General features: G+C 42.7%; 1 protein-coding gene across 2 annotated transcripts in view; it reads right to left on the bottom strand.

The window, feature by feature from the left end:
- Positions 1 to 5446: 5446 nt before the first annotated feature.
- Positions 5447 to 22411, bottom strand: part of cenpi (centromere protein I) — a 28195-nt gene continuing 11230 nt past the window's right edge. The window contains exons 10-20 of one of the 2 annotated variants that reach the window (XM_023989819.2): positions 14419 to 14539; positions 14027 to 14121; positions 13693 to 13810; positions 13422 to 13486; positions 13014 to 13123; positions 10622 to 10757; positions 10243 to 10367; positions 9553 to 9601; positions 6837 to 7055; positions 6160 to 6201; positions 5447 to 5974 (exon numbers count right to left, since the gene is read on the bottom strand). In XM_023989819.2, the coding sequence (XP_023845587.1) occupies positions 5831 to 5974; positions 6160 to 6201; positions 6837 to 7055; positions 9553 to 9601; positions 10243 to 10367; positions 10622 to 10757; positions 13014 to 13123; positions 13422 to 13486; positions 13693 to 13810; positions 14027 to 14121; positions 14419 to 14539 (1224 nt within the window). In that variant the 3' untranslated portion in view covers positions 5447 to 5830. The remainder of the gene's footprint in view (positions 5975 to 6159; positions 6202 to 6836; positions 7056 to 9552; positions 9602 to 10242; positions 10368 to 10621; positions 10758 to 13013; positions 13124 to 13421; positions 13487 to 13692; positions 13811 to 14026; positions 14122 to 14418; positions 14540 to 22411) is intronic. The other variant, XM_023989820.2, reaches the window with a different exon arrangement.

The raw sequence follows: 22411 nt of genomic DNA, 5'->3' as shown, positions 1-22411 counted from the left end.
AAAATAAAGTACAAATAAAAAGTAACACAGTAGAATTCCATAACAATAACGACGCTATATTCAGGGGGCCCCGGTATCGAGTGAATGTGCGGGGATACAGGTTAGTCGAGTCCCCTTGCAAACTACAGGTTAGTTAGTCCCCTTGCAAACTATTACAGACTACAAAGAGAAGCACAGCCGCGAGCTGCCCAGTGACACAAGCCTACCAGACGAGCTAAATCACTTCTATGCTCGCTTTGAGGTAAGCAACACTGAGGCATGCATGAGAGCATCAGCTGTTCTGGACGACTGTGTGAATACGCTCTCCGTAGCCGACGTGAGTAAGACGTTTAAACAGGTCAACATACACAAGGCTGCGGGGTCAGACGGATTACCAGGACGTGTGCTCCGGGCATRTGCTGACCAACTGGCAGGTGTCTTCACTGACATTTTCAACATGTCCCTGATTGAGTCTGTAATACCAACATGCTTCAAGCAGACCACCATAGTCCCTGTGCCCACGAACACAAAGGCAACCTGCCTAAATAACTACAGACCCGTAGCACTCACGTCTGTAGCTATGAAGTGCTTTGAAAGGCTGTTAATGGCTCACATCAACACCATTATCCCAGAAACCCTAGACCCACTCCAATTTGCATACCGCCCAAACAGATCTACAGATGATGCAATCTCTATTGCACTCCACACTGCCCTTTCCCACCTGGACAAAAGGAACACCTATGTGAGAATGCTATTCATTGACTACAGCTCAGCGTTCAACACCATAGTGCCCTCAAAGCTCATCACTAAGCTAAGGAACCTGGGAGTAAACACCTCCCTCTGCAACTGGATCCTGGACTTCCTGACGGGTCGCCCCCAGGTGGTGAGGGTAGGTAGCAACACATCTGCCACACTGATCCTCAACATTGGAGCTCCCCAGGGGTGCGTGCTCAGTCCCCTCCTGTACTCCCTGTTCACCCACGGCTGCATGGCCAGGCACGAGTCCAACACTATTACATTTGCAGACGACACAACAGTGGTAGGCCTGATCACCGACAACGACGAGACAGCCTATTGGGAGGAGGTCAGAGACCTGGCCGGGTGGTGCCAGATTAACAACCTATCCCTCAATGTAACCAAGACTAAGGAGATGATTGTGGACTACAGGAAAAGGAGCACCGAGCACGTCCCCATTCTCATCGACGGGGCTGTAGTGGAGCAGGTGTCCACATCAACAACAAACTAGAATGGTCCAAACACACCAAGACAGTCGTGAAGAGGGCACGACAAAGCCTATTCCCCCTCAGGAAACTAAAAAGATTTGGCATGGGTCCTGAGATCCTCAAAAGGTTCTACAGCTGCAACATCGAGAGCATCCTGACCGGTTGCATCACTGCCTGGTACGGCAATTGCTCGGCCTCTGACCACAAGGCACTTCAGAGGGTAGTGCGTACGGCCCAATACATCACTGGGGCAAAGCTGCCTGCCATCCAGGACCTCTACACCAGGCGGTGTCAGAGGAAGGCCCTAAAAATTGTCAAAGACCCCAGCCACCCCAGTCATAGACTGTTCTCTCTGCTACCACATGGCAAGCTGTACCGGAGTGCCAAGTCTAAGACAAAAAGGCTTCTCAACAGTTTTTACCCCCAAGCCATAAGACTCCTGAACAGGTAACCAATGGTTACCCGGGCTATTTACATTTACAACCCCTCTTTTACGCTGCTGCTACTCTCTGTTTATCTTATATGCGTAGTCACTTTAACCATACATCCATGTACATACTACCTCAATTGGCCCGACCAACCAGTGCTCCCGCACATTGGCTAACTGGGCTATCTGCATTGTGTCCCACCTCCCGCCAACCTCTCCTTTTACGCTACTGCTACTCTCTGTTCATCATATATGCATAGTCACTTTAACCATACCTACATGTACATACTACCTCAATAAGCCTGACTAACAGGTGTCTGTATATAGCCTTCCTACTCTTATTTTCAAATGTATTTTTACTGTTGTTTTATTTATTTCTTTACTTACCTACACACACATATACCTTTTTTCCCCGCACTATTGGTTAGAGCCTGTAAGTAAGCATTTCACTGTAAGGTCTACACCTGTTGTATTCGGCGCACGTGACAAATAAACTTTGATTTGATTTGAGATACTCTGTATATGTAGGTAGGGGTAAAGTGACTAAACAGCAAGTAGCAGTGTAAAAACAAAAAGGGGGGTGGGGGTCAATGTAAACCATCCCCTACAATCTGTGATTCTTCTGAGGGACTCACTTAACACAGGGATGGGAGCAGTTGGTATGGCTGCCTGGTGGCTCTTCTGTTTGATAGAGTGATTGTGATGACAGAAGACGTGACTCTGTGCCTTTGTCTCCAGTCCCCAGGCACTATAGGGTTTCCTGTACATTACTATGTGTAGGCTACATGCTGAGCCAGAGCCACAAACAATAATTACTGGTAAATCACAGCCAACCTATAGGAGAGTAGCAGCGTGACTTCAATAGGTCGAGGGCAGTGTCATGTGTAATTACATCACAATGACACTTTGACCTCTTGACTCCATTAGACACTTCTTAATCATGACTGCTGTAGCCTATAAAAGGCATTTGGGCAGGAAGGAGAAAATGACAGATGAAAATGATTGGGGAAATGATTTTTCACAGAAGCACTACAGTATTCGACTCAGGTAGAACAGAGACATCAAGCAAGAATATATAATGTCAGAGAGTAACAGTTGGTAGATTGCTCGTTCTTAACGCTCGGCTAGAGTTCCTGAAGACCCTGGAAAGACTAAGGGGAACTGACATTTTCAGAACACTCTCCTGAATTAAAAGAGGGGAAAATAAAAGCTGGCGCCTCAGACACTCGTTGGCTCAGGCTGTGCCTACTACTACACCACCATATAAATATTGCAATACAAAAATACATGTTTAGGAAAAGAAAGCAGCCATACCTCAGGAGCTCTGTGCATTGGGGTTGATTTAAAGATTACACACACTCTTACACTTGTCAAAACGCACTATCACCATCGATAGGGCTGACAGTTTGTGTTTTATAAAGACAAATAGGAGCCATTGGAGGAATGATCAGGGTAATTTGGAGATATTCTGTAGAGAGCAATCTAAACACAGATACCCTAACAGTGTGGAGTAAGTGTATAGCATGTAAGTGAGAGGCAATGACAATGAAACAAGATTCTAATCCCTTTAACATGTTTCCCATGGATACTGAGCCCCTTCAGCCAACATGAAAGTCTTTGCAGCGCTACTCGCTACACTAAATGCAGATAAATGAACTATAGCATAGCATCAGAAAACCAGTTGTATTTTGTTGATCACACACACTATTCACAACCATTCCCTCCCAGGAAGGATATATAATGTTTATTTATTTATGGTCATTATTCTGTTATTTCGAAAGCAGCACATGGAGCTCCCAGACACTTTTATATGTTCATCTCACTGACTGAACTACACTGCCATAAGCACGGAGAGCTGTGGGGCAGTAAGGAATATCAAATAATTCTTCACAATGCAGCTTCATAAGAACCTTCAAATTCCTATTTAAGTACTGTCATCTATAGTGGGGTAAAAATCGTTGAATACAAACGGAGACAATACTATATCTTCCCTTTGAAATAATTTCCCCGGAGTCACTGTCAACTTATGCTTCTTCACACTACAGTAAGACAGACTTCTTTACCTGTATCGTGAACCAAATGATTTGTCTTTATATCTGGCTCAACCTGTATCACTCAGCATCGGGACGCCAATATCCCGATACCCAAGTAAGAATTCATACTCAATTTAGACTACAAATAACGAAAATGCAACATGCCATGCAACGCTGCAATTCCGAATGACATGACAAGACTGATCTTTGCATGCATTGGTACAGTGTTCACACATTTTGGCTTCTGGATGAGTCGTCCGCTGCGCCGGTTGCCAAAATCTTTAGTTGAGCACATAAAACCTTTTGTATTATCTCACGTAGAACCATGCCGAACAGAAAGCACGGTAAGTGTATTTAATATTATTTCAATCTATGAAACATTGTAGCCTACAATATCCCAATATATCGACTATATTGTAGCGTTTTATTCTGTCTGTTAAAAGCCTGGCAGCTCATCTAACTGGGACATCATCGCAAAACATCGGTCATTACAGCATGACGCCCCATTAAAACATTGATTTGTTTTCCACCAAAATACACAACACAAGGAGCGAATATGTGGTGTTATGTCAGTGACTCAAAGATAATATAATACAAAACGCATTACTTGCGTTCATGGTCTAATTAAACACATGACAGAAATTCATACTTAGGATGCATTGACTCTTACCTTTTTCTTGTCAGAGATTTGGCACAGGTCGTCTCTCAAAGTGCCATGCAACAGCCTAATAGACTTGTATTGCAGACTGAAATACCCATCAACAGGGGGAAAGACGAAAAGTGCAGAGAGACTGGTGCGAGGATGAACATTTCAAACGGCAAACCATACTCCGGTCAGAGTAGCGCTGTAAAGCTGGAGAGTCTCGCTCTCATACACGTTGACATCAGAGACCTGCTTAAGGTGGTCCTCTCGGCTATTCAAATACTCCTAGGTGCATCAAAAAAAAATCTATAAACTATGTAATATGTTGAAAATCCATATCCACAAACAGTCATCAGCCATGAAAGGCTACTGTATTTGGAGTTTCCTTGTCCTGTGATATAGTCTAATTAGGATACTGTATAAAGGATCTTATGCATCCAGGCAAGGTTTTCAACCATTCAAAACAAGAGCCAAACAAAACAGACGCAGGATAGTTCCAGACACCCATGGAGACTATGAGGTGACAAGGGACTCTTTAAATCAGCCGATTAATACTGCATTCATTTTCAAATATTCATCCCCTGTGAGTTGCCATCACTGCATGATAATAACTGTATTTGTTGAAGGGAATTCTAATATTAAAAGCACACAATTAAAAACAGGTTACAGGAGCTAATGCAAACTTTCAYCTTTGAAATTGAGGTACTTAGTATAAACAGCAGATAATGAGAGCCTGACACAGCAATGGTCCAATTATGATGGATTGGTGGACAGTCAGCAATGTATGTGAAATTGACCATTACATTGACATTGGTCTACTACTACGTTGAAAAAGAAAATAAGCAATGGGCTGAAATAATTGACTCAATAAATTGACATGAATACAGCTATAATACATGCAGTGTAAACACAGCAGACCTGTTAACCCCATTGTCAGTAATGGTGGTGCTCAGAGGGAAAGTCTGTGGTGGCACAGTGAGAATGGAGGGTGTGTCTGGTTTCCCTGCACCCAGCATGTTCCAAGGTACTGTAGCTGGAGAGAGTATTAAATATCCAGATGGATCCCTCAATTAAGGATAAATGTTGTTTTCCAGATGGTGGAGCCAATAACTGCAATAGACACTGATGGTTTCACCCTTAATTAATTCTACAAATGGTTTTTAATAGAAAGGATATTCACATTTTCAATTTAGTAACAGATCAGGGGGATGCTTTTGTCCCAAAAAATAAAAATATAAAATGCTTTCTTATTAATGTACAAGTTGCACCGAAATTATAGATAGATAGGTAAGCTATACAAGAAAACAGACAACACCAAGCATAATTAAAATATGGACAAAACTAAATAAAATGCAGTCAGGATTAAAAATAGTGGCTATTTACAGAGAAAAAGACACTCAAGTCTCATGTGAATCTTTCCTTGGAGAATATGGCAAGAGATAAAATATGTTCAAGTATTTTACAACACGGAGAAGTGTCAGAGTCTTTTGTCTTTTCTGTTTCATCCTCTCGTTAGGCATGTCGTTTACCTGCTTGTGGGCTGGCTGCCTCTTTGGCCACTGATTCCAGCCACAGAGCGCTGGTTTATGCTACTTTGGACAAACTGTTGGAGGCCCTGAAAGCCCTGAGAGAAGAGGAACTCCATGTACCAGTTCCACTGCTTCGCCGCCTACAGACAGAAAGACAGACAGCTTTACAGACCATCAACTACATACAGGCCATCCAGGACTCCCATACCTGAGCCTGTGGCTCGCTGATCAATAGAAATGATCATGAAAAATGAATGGCACACTTCAAACGCACATCAGTGCACGTACATGGAAAAAAACGGAAGAAGTAATAAGACTGTGGTACCTTTATGGAATTGAAGTCTATGTCCTTCCTCTCTGGCCAACACTGATAAAGAGAGAATTATTCATATTCAACAGTTACCCCCCTCAGTAGAACAGTGTACTGGGTGTTGCAGCGGTTTCGGACCAAAAGGTACTTGGATTATTTAAAATGATGAAAACTCAAGTCTCATGCAACACCCATGAATAATAAACTGTGATTCTGATCTTCTATGAAATATACATTAATACCACATTCATCCCCTTGTCCGACCTTAAACTTGATTAACTCAACTGGAGAGGATGGCTGCTCTCTTGAAGTTTGGAAATTAGACTTAATATATAAACTGAGCACAGGTAGCCTAGTGGTCAAAGCGTTGGGCCACTAACCGAGAGGTTGCTAGATCGAAACCCCGAGATGACGAGGTAAAAATCTGTCGTTCTGCCCCTGAACAAGGCAGTTAACCCACTGTTCTTAGGCCGTCATTGTAAATAAGAATTAGTTCTTAACTGACTTGCCTAGTTAAATAAAGGTTAAATAAAATACATTTAAAAAACAGTTATGTGGACATTTATGGAAATTCTATACAATATATATATTAGTTTCACAGATGTGAACATTATAAAATGCCTGGCAAATTTCAATATGTAAATCACAATACAAATCAAATGATCACGAAAATGAATTAAATCTAAACTCACCTTGTGGTGAAAGTCGAGGGCACAGCCCAGGAAGGCAGGGTGGTGGATGAGGTCAAAGCTGGTCCAGGGCTCAGGCACTTTGCTGAGAGCCAAGAGCTCCTGGTCCACCTCGATGGCCATGCCTGGCAGGAACATATTGGAGTTCCACAGGCAGCTCACCATGAAGAGCAGGTAGTGGTTAAACTCCTGGCACGTCTGCCTGCTGATGTGAAACGCCTGCTGCAATTGGGGGATGACAAGAAAGAAGAGAGAAAAAAGGGAGCAATGGAGAAATAGTTTAAACACTCAATCAGCTTGTGGCACATGCTAAATGAATAGCCCATCTCGTGGAATTTCACAGGGTCGGGTTTTGCGTGGTTAAATCTCGGGGTCCATTATCTCCAATGTTTGCACGCAATGACCAATCTGCATGCCGTTTACCAGACCCATTTTTCTTGTTAAGTCTGACATTTGGGATAAACATATTGGGTGTCTCAACCCAGAGCCATATATACACACACTGAACAAAAATATAAACGCAACATGCAACAATTTCAAAGATTTTACTGAGTTACAGTTCATATAAGGAAATCAGTTAATATAAATAAATTACTTAGGCCCTAATCTATGGATTGCACATGACTAGGAATACAGATATGCATCTGTTGGTCACAGATACATAAAAAAGGTAAGAGCRTGGATCAGAAAACCAGTCAGTATCTGGTGTGACCACCATTTGCCTCACGCAGCGCAACATCTCCTTCGCATAGAGTTGATCAGGCTGTTGATTGTGTCCTGTGGAATGTTATCCCACTCCTCTTCAAAGGCTATTAAAAAATGCTGGAAATTGACGGGAACTGGAACACGCCGTTGTACACATCGATCCAGAGCATTCCAAAACATGCTCAATGGGTGACATGTCTGGGGACTACGCAGGCCATGGAACAACTGGGACATTTTCAGCTTCTAGGAATTGAGTACAGATCCTTGCGACATGGGGCCGTGCATTATCATTCTGAAACATGCAGTGATGGYGGAGGATGAATAAATCAAATCAAATCAAAGTTTATTTGCCACGTGCGCTGAATACAACAGGTGTAGACCTTACAGTGAAATGCTTACTTACAGGCTCTAACCAATAGTGCAAGAAAGGTATTAGGTGAACAATAGGTTGGTAAAGAAATAAAACAACAGTAAAAAAACAGGCTATATACAGTAGCGAGGCTACATACAGACACCGGTTAGTCAGGCTGATTGACGTAGTATGTACATGTAGATATGGTTAAAGTGACTATGCATATATGATGAACAGAGAGTAGCAGTAGCTTAAAAAAGGGGTTGGTGGGGTGCACACAATGCAAATAGTCCGGGTAGCCATTTGATTACCTGTTCAGGAGTCTTATGGCTTGGGGGTAAAAACTGTTGAGAAGCCTTTGTGTCCTAGACTTACTTGCCACTCCGGTACCGCTTGCCATGCGGTAGTAGAGAGAACAATAGCACAACAATAGGCCTCAGGATCTTGTCACGATATCGCAGTGCATTCAAATTGCCATACATAAAATGCAATTGCGTTCATTGCCCTTAGCTTATGCATGCCCATACCATAACCCTACCACCACCATGAGGCACTTTGTTCACAATGTTGCCATCAGCCAAAACCGCTTGCCCACACACCACCATACACGCTGTCTGCCATCTGCCCAATACAGTTGAAACCGGGATTAATCTGTGAAGAGCACACTTCATTGTGCCAGTGGCCATCGAAGGTGATCATTTGCCCACTTAAGGCGGTTACGACGCCAAACTGCAGTCAGGTCAAGACCCTGGTGAGGACGACAAGCATGCAAATGAGCTTCCCAGAGATGGTTTCTGACAGTTTGTGCAGAAATCCTTCGGTTGTGCAAACCTAGTTTCATCAGCTGTCCGGTTGGCTGGTCTCAGATGATCCCGCAGGTGAAGATGCCGGATGTGGAAGTCCTGGGCTGGCGTGGTTACACGTGGTCTGCGGTTGGTAAGGCGATCGGACGTACTGCCAAATTCTCTAAAATGACGTTGGAGGCGGCTTATGGTAGAGACATTAACATTCAATTATCTGGTAATAGCTCTGGTGGACATTCCTGCAATCAGCATGCCAATAGCATGTTCCCCAAAGCTTAAGACATCTGTGGCATTGTGCTGCGTGACAAAACTGCACATTTTAGAGTGGTATTTTGTCCCCGGCACAAGGTGCACCTGTGTAATGATAATGCTGTTAATCAGCTACTTGATATGCCACACCTGTCAGGTGGATGGATTATCTTGGCAAAGGAGAAATGCTCACTAACAGGGATGTAGACAAATTTGCGCACAAAATTTTAGAGAAATAAGCTTTTTATGCCCCATAATAACAAAGCAAAAACAGGTTTAGACATTTTTTCAAATGTATTCAAAATAAAAAACTGAAATATCACATTTACATACTGTATATTTTTGTTCAGTGTAATTGGCAGCATCTACTTGAAAATAAAATTTCCTTCATACACTAAAATTGGCATGAAAAATGTAATTTGTGTGTTTTTGGTTTAAACAAGTAACCACCTAAATTGCCTTTTCTTTATCAGCACTTAATTCTAATAGTTTTGTTCATCATGTGGACGGGTAGAAGTGGCCACTTGAGGAGCCTTGAATGGCTTGATTATGCAAAAACACTTAAATATACAAAGCAGAAAATGTATCTTAAAGGGAGAACTTTCATTACCTTGGTCTCCTGTTGTTGACACTTAGCAGAGGTCAGGTTCTTCTTGTACCTGAAAAAACAGCAATGACCTTAGTTGTCTGTTTAAGTGTAGAAAAACAACCACATTGCTTTCCATGTTATGTAAACAACATCTATCCTAAAGGCCATTTATTGCGAGCAGAATATTTTACGATAAATAAAACAACAACCATAGTCGCAGTAAATGTATATCAGACCAGATCTTTGGCCCGTTTTTAATAAAAGCAGTGCTCTCTTGTCACGCTATAGAGGTATGTTTTATGTGTAACACTTGGTTGAACTGTTATACTCAGTATACAGAGGATACACGCAATTTGTGCGACAAGATATTCGTGCTTCAGTAATGCATGCCGTTTGCATTCTTCATGGCCTTAAAACACTTTCTCCAGGAAAATGGATCTTAGTGCAATTCTGCATCCTGGGCCCTTCATTATCATGAATCATAAATGCAATGTTCTCGCGTGCTGCATCAAGACTGCTTACCATTCACTTCAAATATATATATAGGAGAAAGTTTGACATCCATGTCCATGCTTTGCACACGACATGGCAGTGATGGTTTGTGAGTGAAAGATGACACGCTAACGTGACTGTGTCGAGTCCCGGTGTCAACGCCGTCAGACCTGGTGTTGACATGATCGTAACGGGGTTGACGTCACCCCTCCTCCCCACCTGTACATGATGTAGCTGAGCCGGTCCACGCTGACGGGGTCGGTGGCGAACAGGGCCGGGTAGAACACTCCCGCAGGGGGCATGACCACGAGGGGGAGCCCGTACTTCAGGAACATGTCACACACCTGCACGGCACGCACCGAGGCACAGGGACACATACGTCAACACCACAGAACGAATATCGTAGTCTCTTTTTCTAAATGGAGCATGAATATATAAAAACTGACATAGTGCATTCTGCTTATAATGAATGTCATTACGATGATCAACTGCTTATAAAGACCAAACATTTTCCTTTGTGATCACTAGAAGAGTGCACTGTATTTGTATTTTTTTAATGTATTAAATTAAATGTATTGGCTTAATCTGGATTGATTACCGTCTCGTAGAAGTCCAGGATGAAGCTGAGGAGCAGGCARTGGCAGCCCTCTAGCTGCAGCCCCACGGTGGCCAGGCGGCCCACGAAACGCACCAGCTCCATGACAGAGTCCATGAAGCCAGACAGAGTCATGTTCCTGGGGAGTATTCACATACTGTAAACCTTTACACAACACAAAACACTGGCCATAATATGAGGGAAGCACATGAATCACAATGATGTATGGGACTACTGAGACGGTCAAAAAGGGGTCTTTGCCCTTGGATCATATGAATTTCTCCTTCAGAAGACCCGTCCATCTTGGTTAATGCAATAAAAGACAATAACCAAATCAGCGCTGAGTGTGAAGCAATGTAGCCGGGCGTTATGAGATGCACACACTGCAGTTCATTCCGATGCTGCGTTCCAAAGGACAGTGCCGAGGAGGATGAGAGGAGGCGGCCAACCACACACCACAGCCATTGATTTAAGCATCGCGTTTCATTGAGTTTCCCTCCAGAGATTAAGTTGAAAATGGGAAGGGAATAAAAATGTATTGGAGACCTCTTTAACCTTGATGGGTTCGGATTGGGCGTTTGTGAAGAGTTAGAATTCTGGAGAGGAAGACAATGAAATAAAGTGCATTCCGAAAGTATTCAGACCCTTTGACTTTTCCACATTGTTACATTACAGCCTAATTCTAAAATGGATTACATACATTTTTTCCCCTCATCAATGTACACACAATACCACGTAATGACAAAAAGCAATTGCGATAAAAAAATAAATAAATGGAAATATCACATTTAATAAGTATTCAGACCCTTTACTCAGTACTTCGTTGAAGCACCTTTGGCAGTGATTACAGCCTTGAGTCTTCTTGGGTCTGACACTACAAGCTTGGCACACCTGTATTTCGTGAGTTTCTCCCATTCTTCTCTGCAGATCCTCTCAAGCTCTGTCAGGTTGGATGGGGAGTGTCGCTGCACAGTTATTTTCAGGTCCAACCAGAGATGTTCGATCGGGTTCAAGTCCGTGAGTGGCTGGGCCACCCAAGGACATTCAGAGACTTTTCCCCGAAGCCACTCCTGCGTTGTCTTGGCTGTGTGCTTAGAGTTGTTGTCCTGTTGGAAGGTGAACCTTCGCCCCAGTCTGAGGTCCTGAAGCAGGTTTTCATCAAGGATCTCTCTGTACTTTGCTCCGTTCATCTTTCCCTCGATCCTGACTAGTCTTCCAGTCCCTGCCGCTGAAGAACATCACCACAGCATGATCCTGCCACCACCATGCTTCACCGTAGGGATGGTGCCAGATTTCCTCCAATCAATCAATCAAATGTATTWATAAAGCCCTTTTTACATCAGCCGATGTCACAAAGTGCTGTACAGAAACCCAGCCTAAAACCCCAAACAGCAAGCAATGCAGATGTAGAAGCACGGACGTGATGCTAGGCATTCAGGCCAAAGAGTTCAATCTTGGTTTCATCAGACCAGAAAATCTTGGTTGTCCTTCTCGAAGGTTCTCCCATCTCCACAGAGGAACTCTAGAGCTCTGTCAGAGTGACCATCGGGTTCTTGTTCACCTCCCTGACCAAAGCCCTTCTCGCCAGATTGCTGTTTGGCTGGGCGGCCAGCTCTAGGAAGAGTCTTGGTGGTTCCAAACTTCTTCCATTTAAGAATGATGGAGGCCACTGTGTTCTTGGGGACTTTAAATGCTGCAGAAACTTTTTGGTACCCTTCCCCAGATCTGTGCCTCACCACAATCCTGTCTCGGAGCTCTACGGACAATTCCTTTGACCTCATGGCTTGGTTTTTCCTCTGACATACACTGTCAACTGTGGGACCTTATATACAGGTGTGTGCCTTTCCAAATCATGTCCAATCAACTGTATTTACCACAGGTGGACTCCAATCAAGTTGTAGAAACATCTCAAAGATGATCAATTGAAACAGGATGCACCTGAGCTCAATTCAGAGTCTCATAGCAAAGGGTCTGAATACTTATGTAAATAAGGTATTTCTGTTTATTTTATTTTATACATATGMAAACATTTCTAAAAACCTGTTTTCGCTTTTTCATTATGGGATATTGTGTGTAGATTGATGAGGAACATTTTGTATTTAATTCATTTGAGAATAAGGCTGTAACATAACAAAATGTGGAACAAGGGAAGGGATCTGAATATTTTTCGAATGCACTGTATGTCTTTAACTCAAAGAAGTTATGGGGCTGAGGTGCTGGAAGTGTGAGTGAGTGAGTGAGTGAGTGAGTGAGTGAGTGACAGTGGGTGAATGACAGTGAGTGAGTGACAGTGAGTGAGTGAGAGTGAATGACTGAGTGGGACAGGGATGTATCTGAGCGAATGAGTGGGACAGGGACGTGTTTGAGTAAGTGGGACAGGTACAGTGAGACTCACATGGGTGTGTGGCTGTTTAGACTGATGTCCAGGCCATCCTCCAGGGCATACACAGAGTGCCAGGTCAGCCACTTCAACAGCATGTTGTTCAGACAGTCAATCACACTGCACTAGAGAGGACAGACAACAGAGGGCTGTTGGAGTTTAAACATATTCAAAGTGGAAAAAAACAAGAGGGATAGTTAGAACTACAACAGGGTTGTGTTCATTAAGGCACACTGTAGCAAAACTTTGTCAAACGTAGTTGCTCCCTGTTTCAGTACGTTTTCTTCTGTTTGGTACGAAATTAATACGACCCGGGATTAGACTGCTGATAGCTGGACTGTACATGGATATGGTGGTATGATGCAATCTTCTTAAGTTTGATTCGAAGCAGGATCTATTTCGAGGGATTCTGTTTACTATTACCTTGAAGAAGAGCGTGGAGGTGAAGAATAGCTGCATGAGGGGCTCAAACAGAAGTTGGCTGATACCTGGGAGAGATGGGGAGAGCAATGAATTCAACATTCCTAACCATGCAATCCCCAGCACATTGCAAGCTGGCAGCATATGCCAGGGAGCCTGGGAAAACTAGTCACGTGCCCCCCCCCCCCCCGGTTACAGTTCATCTGTTTAATTAGGGGAGAGAGAGAATGGAGGAAAGGAGCGTGAGGCAGCCAAGCAAACAGGGCCTACTCACAGGAACTGGGGACCACAGGGATGTCACTCAGCAAGCCTAGGATCTGGGGGCGGAGGAGTGAACCATCCCAAACGTTCAGGAACTTGTAGAGGAAGCCCTCTGTGCTGGAGAAGCCCTCCTGAGGTGGGGGGAGACAAAACATATGCATCTCAAATTAGCGTTTGACTGTGGCATAATTTATTAATGAACAGAAGGGGAGAAGTGAGAGCAGAGAAGAGAAGAGAGAGTTTAACCCACTCTTACAGATACCGATCTGGCAAAGAGGGGAGGGGCAGGGAGGAGAACGGGAGGCGAGAGGGGCCTGGATGGCGGCGATGAGGGGGCTGAAGCTCACCTGGAGGAAGTGCTGTGTGGAGAGCAACCTGTTGAGGAAGTGGAGTGCCTCGGACGAACTCCCAGAGCCCCCGTCCCCGCTGCAGAACAGAAACTCTGAAACACCCCCCCCCCCCAAAAAAAATGTTTTTTATTTCTTCTTCTTCTTCTTMTTATTATGATGAGACAGATTTGTTAGTTATACAACATTGACACCAAAACTCTTCCTTTTTCATAAAAGCTATTCAGACTATTGCTTTGAAATGCCTACTGGGAATTGATGAGGGTCCATTTGGAGGGTACGGAGAATTGAGTGTTTTGGGCTTTTTTCTTTATACTTCCCTCTTTCACGATGTAAGAGAGACAATGGAGGGAAGACGTAGTGGTTGGTGAATGGTTAGTTCATAGTTTTACCCTCATGGAGGGCGTGGCCCAGCCAGAAGTTGAGTCGGAGGAAGGTGGAGTCATCCTGTACGTAGTCCAGGTAACACAGGGCCAGACTGGAGCCCAGCAGAGAACCCATCTGGGATGGGAGCTGTGGAAGAGGGGGAGATTATTATTAAACCAGTCAATACACACACACACACACACACACACACACACACACACACACACACAGTATGAACCCCATCAAACCCCACCACCCTTAAAAACACACACTTATACTCATGAACCCCACCACTTAACCACAAACACAGAGACCATCAAACTCCAAAGTTCCATCATGTTCTGAACAGCTTCATGTCAGGAGATTATATTATTGAAGATATTTCATGTTATTGAATAAGAGGATCTCTGTTGCCAGTGTCCTTGTTTTCATTGAGTGAGCAATCTTTCTGTCACTGACTGGACTAAATCTGTCACATCTACTAATCCTCATACTACGGCCATCATGGATATGTCTGTTGCAAGCAGCATTCAGACATTTCTCCACACGGAGTGGTCTGTCTGTCTATTGTGTGAACAGCTGCCTGGTAATATGGGAACTTAAGCATAATAATTAAAGAAAAAATTGACAGATTGTCAACAGACATGGCTGAGTCTTCCCATAACTAAGGAGCAACGGCATCGTTCGTCTGAGAAACGACTGCTTTTAATGATGGGGGGGGGGGGGGGGCTAACATAAGGAATCAGTGATCCCTCAACGATTGCGCCGCTGATTTGTTTGCACTGCATGATCCGACAGTACTAGCTGATCTGTCTTGTCCAACGTCCTGCCCAGCGTTAGTAGCCGTGAAGCCATAAAAAGTAGCAAGTGCTGTCACAACGGCTTGTTGCACACGTTGGCTCCTTGAGGTAGAGCTGGGACGATAAACAGCAAATGATCGACACCGACCACTTGTCGCTGGCATTTTGCTGATATCATTCATTACGATAAGTAGCCTAAAGTAGAAAAATGTGAAGTTTGAAATGAAATACATTTTCTTATTTGGGTGATATTTAATGGGACAACTGATGGCTACAACCATCAAACTAGTAGTAGTTTAAAATGGGGCTGGGCGATATATCGAATGAAACCGATTAATGTATGTTTTTGTGCGATATTCCAATTGCATGTATCGCAATATTTTTTTTTATAAAGTGTTTATGTCCACATGTTTTCATGTACTTTTTGGTTCCTTCACTCCTGTGCTGTGTTCAATGACTGTAGGCTGTGTGTACCTTCCAAGCACCTTCTCAAGACCACTTCTTCCTCTATGACAAGCAGCCTCAACTCACAATTTTTATTTGTATTTATTCATTTTATTTTTGGGGGCCAATTCCCCCGTTCAGAGGACAAAAATAAACCGCTTTTACAGCTTTTTTGTTGTTTGTCGTTACATGTACATTTTACACACATGGCACTTAATTTTGTTTTACAGTAGTTACATAACAAGCAAAGTAATTTGATAGACAGTACATCTATACTGAACAAAAATATAAATGCAACAATTTAACGATTTTACTGAGTTACAGTTCATATAAGTCAGTCAATTGAAATAAATAAACTAGGCCCTAATTAGGCCTCACATGACTGGACAGGGGCACAGACTTTGGTGGGCACAGTCCCATCCACTTTGGAGCCAGGTCCAGACAATCATAACGAGTTTTTCCCACAAAAGGGGCTTTATTACAGATTGAAATACTCCTCAATTTCATCAGCTGTCCAGGTAGATGGTCTCAGACGATCCCGCAGATGAAGAAACCGGATGTGTAAGTCCTGGGCTGGAGTGGTTACACTTGGTCTGTGGTTTTTCAGTATACAGTTGAAGTCGGAAATTCACATACACCTTAGCCAAATACATTTATACTCCGTTTTTCACAATTCCTGACATTTAATCCTAGTAAAAATTCCCTGTCTTAGGTCAGTTAGGATCACCACTTTATTTTAAGAATGTGAAATGTCAGAATAAGAGAGACAATGATTTTTTTCAGCTTTTATTTCTTTCATCACATTCCCAGTGTGTCAGAAGTTCACATACACTCAATTAGTATTTGGTAGCATTGCTTTTAAATTGTTTAACTTGGGTCAAATGTTTCAGGTATCCTTCCACAAGCTTCCAACAATAAGTTGGGTGAATTTCGGCCCATTCCTCCTGACAGAGCTGGTGTAACGTAGTCAGGTTTGTAGGCCTCCTTGCTCGCACACGCCTTTTCAGTTCTGCCCACACTTTTACTATGGGATTGAGGTCAGGGCTTTGTGATGGCCACTCCAATACCTTGACTTTGTTGTCCTTAAGCCATTTTGACACAACTTTGGAAGTATACTTGGGGTCATTGTCCATTTGGAAGACCCATTTGCGACCAAGCTTTAACTTCCTGACTGATGTCTTGAGATGTTGCTTCAATTTATCAACATCATTTTCCTACCTCATGATGACATCTATTTTGTGTAGTGCACCAGTCCCTCCTGCAGCAAAGCACCCCCACAACATGATGCTGCCACCCGGTGCTGATGGTCATTATGGCCAAACTGTTCTATTTTTGTTTCATCAGACCAGAGGACATTTCTCCAAAAAGTACRATCTTTGTCCCCATGTGCAGTTGCAAACCGTAGTCTGGCTTTTTTTATGGCGGTTTTAGAGCAGTGGCTTCTTCCTTGCTGAGCGGCCTTTCAGGTTATGTCGATATAGGACTCGTTTTAATGTGGATATAGATACTTTTGTACCTGTTTCCTCCAGCATCTTCACAATGTCCTTTGCTGTTGTTCTGGGATTGATTTGCACTTTTCGCACCAAAGTACGTTCATCTCTAGGAGACAGAACACGTCTCCTTCCTGAGCGGTATAACAGCTGCGTGGTCCTACGGTGTTTATACTTGTGTAATATGTTTGTACAGATGAAAGTGGTACCTTCAGGCATTTGGAAATTGCTCCCAAGATTGAACCAGACTTGTGGAGGTCTACAATTTTTTTCTGATGTTTTGGCTGATTTCTTTTGATTTTCCAATGATGTCAAGCAAAGAGGCATTGAGTTTGAAGGTAGGCCTTGAAATACATCCACAGGTACACCTCCAATTGACTCAAATGATGTCATTTAGCCTACCAGAGGCTTCTAAAGCCATGACATCATTTTCTGAAATTTCCACAGCTGTTTAAAGGCACAGTCAACTTAGTGTATGTAAACTTCTGACCCACTGGAATTGTGATACAGTGAATTATAAGTGAAATAATCTGTCTGTAAACAATTGTTGGAAAACTGACTTGTGTCATGCACAAAGTAGATGTCCTAACCAATTTGCCAAAACTATAGTTTGTTAAAAATACATTTGTGGAGTGGATGAAAAACGAGTTAATGACTCCAACCTACGTGTATGTAAACTTCCGACTTCAACTGTAGATATAGTTTCAGTCATAACTATTATAGAACACAAGCTTTTAAACCCAACCCCTCAGCTACTCTCAGTCCATCCCACCTATTTCCATAAACTGTTCCCTAATGATTTCCAGGTTCCATATATTTTTCAAATGTGCTTTAATGTTTCACATAAATTCTGAACATGTCTAATTGCATAGTATCTACAGATTGTAAATTAGAGATAAATATTTTTACTAAAAGTACAATATTATTATATTGTTGATTGATTGACTATGGTTGTCCAAATCTCCAAACCGTGCTATTTGTAGGGTTAGAGATTAATGTGATTTTTCAGCCATTCCTGAACCAGTGACCAGAAACAAAGGGTAATACCAAAATAAGTAATCTAATGATGCTGTCTCTTTGTGGCTAAATCTGATGAGATGTTTGGATGCCCAATATAGATAACATTCTGTTTGTGGAAATAATTTTGTATAAATCATTTAAATTGAAAAACGAAATTTTGAATCAAGCGGTGTTTTGTGTATCAGTTCATAAACCACGTGCCACGGAATCTCTTCCCAACTATTTTGAAACCTGTATGGTGCTGCGGTCGACATTTTGGTCCTCAAGTAACACTGATATATTTTTGTATTTATGCCTTTGAGTTTTTTTGCCCGTTTTGGTCTTTAGTAAAAGGGCAGACAAGTTCCCTACCTTATCCATCGTCCCTCCATTTTTCCAGTAATGCTGCAATCAGTTCGTTGTAATTTTGGAGAGAGCAAACATTTCTGTATATATGTTTAACTGCACATGTGACATAACTCCACCTTTCCTATTCATAATATCATTAACAAAGATACACATTTTTATTTATTTATTATTCCATAAATATTTTTATTTAAATCAATTTGGTATATTTGAATTTAACCATATTATTTGCTGTAACATTTGTTCTGTCTTTTCTGGAGGATGAAACTAGAATTGCAACCAGCTTTGTATGACTGGTTTAAGGGCGATATTTTAATCCCGCTATGCCCTCCGACGAACCATCAAACAGGCAAAGCGTCAATACAGGACTAAGATCGAATCATACTACACCGGCACCGACGCTCGTCGGATGTGGCAGGGCTTGCAAACTATTACAAACTACAAAGGGAAGCACAGCCGAGAGCTGCCCAGTGACACGAGCCTACCAGACAAGCTAAATTACTTATGCTCGCTGAGGCAAGTAACAGACGGATTACCAGGACATGTACTCCGAGCATGCGCTGACCAACTGGCAAGGGTCTTCACTGACATTGTCAACCTCCCYCTGTCCGAGTCTAATACCAACATGTTTCAAGCAGACCACAATAGTGTTTGTTCTTAAGCACAGGGACTAAGGTAACCTGCCTAAATGACTACCGACCCGTAGCACTCACGTCTGTAGCCATGAAGTGCTTTGAAAGGCTGGTCATGGCTCACATCAACACCATTATCCCAGAAACCCTAAACCCACTCCAATTTGCATACCGCCCCAACAGATCCAGATGACGCAATCTCTATTGCACTCCACACTGCCCTTTCCCACCTGGACAAAAGGAACACCTATGTGAGAATGCTATTCATTGACTACAGCTCAGCGTTCAACACCATAGTGCCCTCAAAGCTCATCACTAAGCTAAGGACCCTGGGACTAAACACCTCCCTCTGCAACTGGATCCTGGACTTCCTGATGGGCCGCCCTAAGGGGGTAAGGGTAGGTAACAACACATTCGCCACGCTGCTCCTCAACACGAGGGCCCTTCAGGGGTGCGTGCTCAGTCCCCTCCTGTACTCCCTGTTCACTCATGACTGTACGTCCAGGCATTAAGTTTGAACGATGACACAACAGTGGTAGGCCTGATCACCGACAAGACAGCCTATAGGGAGGTTAGAGACTTGGCCGTGTGGTGCCAGGACAACCTCTCCCTCAACGTGATCAAGACAAAGGAGATGATTGTGGACTACAGGAAAAGGAGGACTGAGCACGCCCCCATTCTCATCGACGGGGCTGTAGTGGAGCAGGTTGAGAGCTTCAAGTTCCTTGGCGTTCACATCACCAACAAACTATCATGGTCCATGCACACCAAGACAGTCGTGAAGAGGGCACAACGAAACCTATTCCCCCCTCAGGAGACTGAAAAGACTTGGCATGGGTCCTCAGATCCTCAAAAGGTTCTACAGCTGCACCATCGAGAGTATCCTGACAGGTTGCATCCCTGCCTGGTATGACAAACTGCTCGGAATCCGACCACAAGGCACTACAGAGGGTAGTGCGTACGGTCCAGTACATCACTGGGGCCAAGTTTCCTGCCTTCCAGGACCTCTATACCAGGCGGTGTCAGAGGAAGGCCTCCAGCCATCCTAGTCATAGACTGTTCTCTCTGCTACCGCACGGCAAGCGGTACAGGAGCGCCAAGTCTAGGTCCAAGAGGCTTCTAAACAGCTTCTATCCCCAATCTAATCAAATGGCTACACAGACTATTTGCATTTGTTTTTAAGTCCTGGATTTCAAGCCAATCTATATTGTTGTTGGATCTGATTTTAATAGCTACCATTTTGATGGCCATAATAGATAGATATGCCGACAGTGGGCAACCTTGTTTTACTACTCGACAGTTTAGAAGTAGCCATTATTTACTATTTTATACCTGGGATTACTATACATAACTTTAACCCATTGTAGAAGACATTCTCCAAAATTAAAATGGTCTAGGCATTTATATATTATTTCTAGTCTTACTTGATCAAAAGCCTTTTCAAAATCTGCTATGAATACCAGACCTGTTTCCCTAGATTTTTCATGGCGTTTTATTGATTAAAATACTTGTCTTATATCCAATGTATCTTCCATGTAAAAACCTGTCTGACCAGGATGAATAATATCTGACAACTCACTATTTGCATTTGAGGTTTGGTCCAACAGAATCGGTCATCAGGACAACGAAAACACATTGAGACATTATTTTACTGGAATAGAGGAAAAGTTAATCTTTTTTATTTTATAAATAATACAAGACATACTTACAAACGACAGCTACATCACACCTGCCCAGACCCACCATCTCCAGCATCAGTTGACGCCACATGGCATCAAACTGCACCATTTTGTTTCTCTCCGTAGTCCACGGACCCAAATTCTTGAAAAATCATTTAACCTTTCCATTGAGTTAACCTTTCTAACGATACCGTTTTATTGTTTTAACTCCTCAAATTGTGCACAAAGCAGGCACTACTAAAACAGGAGTATCAAGGAACATTGATTCTGGAAATGTAATACTCAGTTTGTGTCGCACAGCATTGCGGTACCACGTACCGCTAACAGCATTTTAGCCAAAGACTGTTATACAAGCTGTCTAGTCTGTATTTTATAAAAGCGCAATAAGCACAAAACACAATTAGATAAGGAATTGGCGACGTGTTCTGAGAAATAATGTATGCCACTTGATTTAAACATCTGAACAAAGTGGACAGGCTAGCATGCTGTTCAAGCAGTTGGAGACAGACAAGAGTGTGTTTATAACAATTCAACTGTTCTACCTTGTTAACTAGCAAATAGATCCAAGTTGGCTGAAATAGCTGGCTACTCACTAGCACGTGGGCTTGTGCTTGAGATTGTTTATGAGACCTGTGTTCATTTTCTATACCTGTGTTCATTTTCTGTCATGCCTACTACAAGAAGTTAGTCATTATTAGTGAATGTGCATTATGCATGGCTGTGGTTAAATTTCAAACAAAAAGGGAATTTTCAGACCGACTTCAAAACCTGGTTAAACTATTTTGATAAAATAATTACATTAATGGGTCTTATGGTTGTTGAAGGCTTATAATCAAATCAAACTTTATTTGCCACATGCGCCGAATACAACAAGTGTAGACTTTACCGTGAAATGCTTACTTACAAGCCCTTAACCAACAGTGCAGTTCAAGAAGAAGAAAATATTTACCAAGTAAGCTAAAATAAAAGGTAACACAATAAGAATAACAATAACAGGGGGGGGTCAATGTAAATTGTACGGTGGTGGTTTTTATGAATTGTTCAGCAGTCTAATGGCTTGGGGGTAGAAGCTGTTGAGGAGCCTTTTGGTCCTAGACTTGGCACTCTGGTACCGCTTGCCGTGCGGTAGCAGGGAAAACAATCTATAACTTGGGTGACAGGAGTATCTGACAATTTTATGGGCTTTCCTCTGACACCGCCTATTATATAGGTCCTGGATGGCAGGAAGCTTGGCCCCAGTGATGTACTGGGCCGTTCGCACTACTGTCTGTAGCACCTTACGGTCACATGCCGAGCAGTTGCATTACCAATTTCACAAGCCTTAATTCATTAGATTATTGCTGACTGTCTGAAATGCAGGGTATTTTACCTTTAGTTGTACAACAAATCTTTAAAAAAGGCTAAGATTTTTAGGCCATGTCACCCAGTTCTAGTTTAAAGGATTTTAAAAAATGTGGTACACATTGTTATAAACTTATCGTTCCATTTATCGTTATCGAATCAATTTAGGCAACTTATTGCAATATGGATTTGTCCTTATTGCCCAGCTCAACAGTGAGGGGAATTTATTTATCGTGAACCGTAAATGTCCTTAAATGTCCCTTTGAAA

The sequence above is a fragment of the Salvelinus sp. IW2-2015 genome, linkage group LG6.2 (assembly GCF_002910315.2).
Source record: "Salvelinus sp. IW2-2015 linkage group LG6.2, ASM291031v2, whole genome shotgun sequence".
Lineage (NCBI taxonomy): Eukaryota > Metazoa > Chordata > Actinopteri > Salmoniformes > Salmonidae > Salvelinus > Salvelinus sp. IW2-2015.
Note: the sequence above shows the minus strand (reverse complement) of the source record. Positions and strands in the feature narration are given on the sequence as shown.